The sequence below is a fragment of the Polistes canadensis genome, unplaced genomic scaffold, assembly GCF_001313835.1.
Source record: "Polistes canadensis isolate GaletaPanama2010 unplaced genomic scaffold, ASM131383v1 scaffold_169, whole genome shotgun sequence".
NCBI lineage: Eukaryota > Metazoa > Arthropoda > Insecta > Hymenoptera > Vespidae > Polistes > Polistes canadensis.
The window spans coordinates 31,627-38,005 of record NW_014569716.1 but is presented as its reverse complement, the minus strand read 5'-3'; the positions used below and the strand labels follow the sequence as shown (position 1 = coordinate 38,005).

Here is a 6,379-nt window from a genome sequence, read left to right as displayed (position 1 = left end):
GAAAAGATGAGAAAAATCATTTCGAGCTTGCTTCGAATTAAATAAGTTTAGAAGCACGTAGGAAATGGATAGATAGAAAAGGAAAATGGAGGAAAAGATTGTTGGGGTGCTGGAGGTGGTGGTGGCGGGGAAGGGGTATATATATTATACAGGGTGGATAAATAACTTCGAAGAGGAAAGATACGACGATAAACGGACCGAACGGAACGAATTCCATGAGCTTTTTTATTTTTTATCGTGATCCTCCTACTCGTTCCCTTTCTCTTTCCATTTCTTCGTCTGTCACCCCCTTCCGGCAAATTTAGAACCCTCCCCTTTCCTTTTTTTTTTTTTTTATTCTACCCCTCGCGACTTTGAGAGAAAGAAATGGGAACTTCCTTCGATCTTCCTTGATCGATTCTTTTTTTTTCTCTGTTTATGGTAATCCCTGTACTTACTCTTGCTTACCATTTTACTTATCATCCTATTCGTCCTTTTACAGCCTTAAAAATTCTCTCTCTCTCTCTCTCTCTCTCTCTTTCTCTCTCTTTATTCATTTCTGCTTCCTTTTTTTATTTACTCTTTTTTTTACAGTTTCTTTTCCCTCTCTTAATTTTTTACTTCCCCCTTTGTCCTCGTATTTTATTTCTCTCTCTCTCTCTCACACATAGACAATTTCTATTTTATTTCTATTTTTTCTTCACCCCCCACCCCTCTTTTTCGTTTCATTAAAGAAAAACTTATTGGATCGGGGGATCCTCCTTCTCCTATCCCAATCGAGTTTATTTTTATTCCATGGGATTCATTCGTTCCGAACAAGACACACTCATGGTAGTTAAAGCTTTCAGTATTATATTTATATATATATATATATATATATATATATATATATCGGAATATTACGAAGATAGGAGAGACATTCGTTCTTCTTACTCGCGATGGTGGTCCCACGAGCCTCTTATATTCCCCTCAACCCTCGTATGAAAGCCAGTTTTCTATCTTACCCTTGTGGCCTCTCCTTCCGCGTTATTTCTTTGGCTTATACCACCATAGAAACGATCCTCCTCGCTTCGAGTAATAGCAACTTCCGCTAGCTCGATTCGCAACAACGAATTTCCTCGATTGCTTACTTCGACAAACTTTCTTTTTGCCTTCTTATTCCATTCTTTCTTTTTCTATCTTTCTAAAACCTTTTCCCTTGCTTCCTCTTTTCCTCCCCCTCACCCTCCCTCCCCCCTCACCATAAACATTTTCCACAATTTCTTGTTTTCTTTTAAGAACTATCACCGACAATCGATAAATGTTCTCGCGAATCGAGACAAATAAATAAATTTGATAATCGAAAAATGTCGAGGCATGCACTTTTTCTGTAAATTCATTATTTTTATTTTACTCGAAAAATACACCAAGTAGACAAATTTTTCTCTATCGAAACAATATACATTTTTCCCATGTTACCTAATTTCCATTTCTTCTTTTTGTTTGAATTCAAACGATAATTCGTTTCGTTTCTAAATTTGATTAGTCGAAAGGTTATATAATTAATGATATTAAACGGGTGATAATAATTTATTAGATTTTCACTCTCTAATCTCTAATCTAATCATCCGTAACATGTTAACCCTTGTAATTACACGTACCGATAGAAATCAATGAGGTAAAAGCTAAAGGATAATGCTTGCCCGATTACACGAATAACAAATTATCAATGCGTATCATCGATATCTGCACAAATTACACTTCATAATATAATCAATCCTAATAGAAATCTATAATTAATGTAACCTATACAAAACAATTTACGAATATTTACAGATTACACGTAATTATTATTATTGATTACATTAACAACGTGGATATTACAGGGCTTTACCTATCAACGGATGTTAGTTCTAATCTCAGTTCTAGTCCCATCTGTTGGAATCGGCTATAATTCAATGGTTACATTTCAAAATAGAAATCCAACGAATGATAATGTAAACGAAATGGGTGGATGGGAGCGTTGTAATGATGAGTGATATTGATAATAATAGTGATGGTGGTGGTTTTGAGATAATATGCTTGTTAGATTACAACATAGAATACCATAGACAAGTTCCTTCAAAATTCCATTTATGTGAAATGTCCTTGATGATAAACGTCATGGGTTAGGATAGAAACAGACGTATTAACTCGAAAATGAGATACGTTAATTATTGCAATGAGAATAAGAGACAGAGACAGAGAGAGACAGAGACAGAGAGAGAAAGAGAAAGAGAGAGAGAGAGAGAGAGAATGAGTTCCGATAGATGCGACAGGTCATTGGAAGCAAGCACCAGGTTTTGTCGAATGTTTCTTTGTGATAGAAAGCCATTCGTATGACCACCATCGATGACACCACCAACGAACGAGGAACACGTTATGCAAAGTGAATTATTCGCACGGCAACACGAGGGCTCGAACGAATCATTTCGTCGATCATCGGGTCGGCACCAAGCTGGAGCCGAGATAATTCGTTCCTGGTAGTGACCAACACCAACACCAACACCATCATCACCACCACCATCACCAGCAACAGCAGCAGTACGTCTATAGGTTGGCAATTAGGTACCGTTGTTGTCCGTACTAATAAACGGATGCGTTGACACTAATACAATATACTGTCGTTGAAAGGGCATGGGCATGGGCGTGGGCGACGACTAACGGGCCCGCCTGAATTATCCGTTAATGGACAGCGATGTTGCGGTGAACCCCGATTTATTCGATTATTTGCGAGATTGGTGGTAGTGCTATACCCGGCCCGGTGCATACCGTAAATTGGGTATTTCCAAAGATTTCACGCATCGGTCCGATAAATGCAACTAGCACGACGACTTTCCCCCCTTATCCCCCCTTGACCCCCTTACCACCCTTTCCACCTTTGATTACCCCCACTTCTGATGGTGGTACATAACTATACTACTCTTCTATTTTCCTTGTCTCACGAATTCGAATCTAATCGAATCGAATCGAATCTAATGAAATTTAACCGAATCGAATTGAATGGAAATCGAACATCTCGTTCGATTGTTTCAACCACATCGAATATAATATCTCTCTTTCTCTCTCTATCTTTTTCTCTCTCTCTCTCTCTCTCTTACGTGTATTAATTTATCATCCAAAGATTTGTTTGTCACTTTGATTACAGAACAAGGACATAACACGAGTAAGAAGAAGACCACGTTCTCGAGGCTATTGAGGGGTTTAAAAACACACAAAAAAGAAAAGCAAGGACAAACTCAGGGCTCCCCGAGACACGGACGAACGAGAATGGGCGTACCGCAGAGAGTAAGTATGTTTTAATTAATTAGAACAATGTTTATATAAGTATCTTGAATATGATTATGATTATTATTATTAATTAATGCATTATTATTTATACCGGTATATTTTATTCGCCATATATAAAAAATAAAACAAAAAATACGATTAAATTAATAGCCATTAATAAATGTTACGTTACACCCCGTATAAAACGGATCTACGATTTTAATTTTCTTTCTTTCTCTCTCCCTTTTTTTTTGTTTTTTTTAACAATTCGCGGTTCCACGTAAACGCGGTAATAATAACCCTTTTTTTCTTTTTTGTTCCAAGCCTAGTGCATAAATTTCCTCAAGTTCCGTTCGACCTTGATTAACTCCGAGGGTGCAAAGTTCACCGAACACGAAAATCGGCACTGAGTCGTTGTTACGAGCTCGAAACAAAAACAAAAAAACAAAAACAAAAATGCAATTCCCGCGTAACATCAAAGGCCATTATTTCTCTTCTTCCCTTTTTCGCAACATTTGTTTTGTAATTTTTCTCTTTCCTTTCTTTTTTTTTTTTTTAACTTTAGTTTTTTCCGAAGTACGAGCACGTTTTTTGGGTAAGCTCATACGAGTCTCCTCCTCCTCTTTGCTACACGCGACACAACTAAAGAGAGAGAGAGAGAAAGAGAGAAAGAGAGAAAGAGAAAGAGAGAAAGAGAAAGAGAGAGAAATTTGAGAGAAAAATTGCACGACCCGGAAACGCCATTTAATTCCGTTTCATGGGCCGCTTACGTTTCCGCGTGTCGTCAACTCACCTCGTAAATCTGTTACGCGTAATTTCTCTATAACGCACGTCATTGTCATACTGTTTAAAATCACGACTGAATATTAAAATCCACCGAACTCGTCGTCCTTCCCTTCCCTTCAATTTCCTTCCCTTCCCTTTCCTTCCTTCCTTCCTTCCGTTTGTTCTTTTTAACTATCATCGAAAAACACTCGATTGTTTTATAAATTAATTTTCAAATTATTATTATTTTCATTTAAATTTTTCATTCGTATCTATCGAATTTTCATTTTAATATTATTTATGAACAAACATTATTTTTGCAATCATTTAATTTCATTATTTAATTGTATCAATACATTTTTGTTTAGTGAATAATATTAAATGATAATTTATCTAAGTGTTAAATCATCTAATTAAATATTAATTATCGCCAAACTCTACACTCATACATAATTAAAATCCAATAATAATCTAATTATCACTTAAAAAACAATATTAGATAATAAATTCTAAGGAGATTCGAATCTCTAATCAAAATTAAATATATAATTTATAATACACATACAAAAAAAAAAAGAAAAGAAATAATTTATCACGATACAACACAAATATGTGAATCGATTAGAAAAATAATCTAAAAAAAAAAAAACAAATATTACCCAATCCTTTAATCCTCCCTCTATCAAAAAAAGAAAAGAAGAAAATCAATAAACAATCTACATATATTAATAATTAAATCACACACACACATCGATGATTATTTATTACACCTATCAAATAAACTCCAAACACTGTTTCCATACTATAATAATATAATATAATATTCGAACGATTTATTCTCGTATATCATCCAAAAGTCAAGTAGTATAGTAAATTCCGTAAGTTCTCTTAACACACACACACACACACATATGTGAATACGTACAATACATATATAGATAGTTTAGAAGGATAAAAGCAGGATCAAGCGTTGGTATCAGGATATCCAAGAGAATGTCATTCGTCCTAGTCGTATGTAGATATACATATATGTATAGAGTACACTGTATACTTGCAACTATTCTCTCTCTCTCTCTCTCTCTCTCTCTTTCTACAATGACCCACCATTCACGTTTCTACAATAGAAGCTAGCCGACACGTACGACGACGACAACGAGTTCTCCGAGGATCCAAGCATGTCACTCTCGACTATAGTATAGCGAATTGTCGTCCCTGCTGACCCAAACTTCGTCCTTGCAAAGCCGTTTATGTCAACGTTTCTGACAACGTCAACGCGATCAACCCGCATCACCTCAAATATCAAACTGTGTAACCTGAAACTTCTCCTCCTTACCATCACCACCATCATCACTACCACTACCATCACCCCAACTCTTTTACTTTTTTATTTAATTTTCTTATTTTTTTTTTACTTCTTCACATATTTCTTCCTATTTATTTTAATCTTTATTTTATTTGGCATTTTTTTTTACATTATATTATCGATGAAGAAAAATGCAATTGATAGGTGCATAGAGGAAGGATTTATTTGAAACCTAAATCACATACTAAATAAGTCCCATACTTTTATTCTTTTGTTACCTTTTTATTTTTCTTCACTTTTTTCTAAATGAAACTTTTGTTATCTATTCGATTAATTATTGTAAATCTACGTCACTCTCTTGTTAACACTCCTTACCATCACCACCACCACCACCACCCCAACTCTTTTTCTTTTTTATTTAATTTTCTTCTTTTTTTTTTTACTTCTTCACATATTTCTTCCCATTCATCTTAATCTTTATTTTATTTGTATTTTTTTTATATTATATTATCGATGAAGAAAAATGCAATTTATAGGTGCATAGAGGAAAGATTTATTTCAAACCTAAATCACATGTTAAATAAGTCCCCAACTATGTAACTTGATACTTTTATTCTTTTTTTTTCCTTTTTCTATAATGAAACTTTTGTTATCTGTTGGATTAATTATTGTTAATCTACGTCACTTGTGTGTGTTAACATTAACAAATAATTTTTCTATTTGTATTTGTATACATTTTCATCTTTCTTTTCTTATTCATTTTTATTTAGTCTTCTTTACGAGAGAATCGAAGAAAATTCTTCAATTGATAGGTGTGAGGAGGATTAGATTAATTTGAAAAACAAAAAAAAAAAAACAAAAAAAATGTATTCAAACCATTCCCGTATTTTTCTTCTCAGGAATATTTAATTCACAGTGTGTCTGTGCTTTCACTCACTGTGAAAGTATAATGAAAAATCCGTTGGTATATTCTCTGTGATCACCCTCTCTCTCTCTCTCTCTCTCTCTCTCTCTCTCTCTCTCTCTCTCTCTCTCTCTCTCTCT

General features: G+C 34.5%; 1 protein-coding gene across 2 annotated transcripts in view; it reads left to right on the top strand.

Annotated features, from left to right (window-relative positions):
• LOC106789193 overlaps positions 1 to 6,379 on the top strand; it is a 260,249-nt gene that overhangs the window by 233,918 nt on the left and 19,952 nt on the right. For both annotated transcript variants that reach the window (XM_014753197.1, XM_014753196.1), the window contains exon 5: positions 3,146 to 3,285. In XM_014753197.1, coding sequence (XP_014608683.1) covers positions 3,146 to 3,285 — 140 coding nt within the window. The remainder of the gene's footprint in view (positions 1 to 3,145; positions 3,286 to 6,379) is intronic.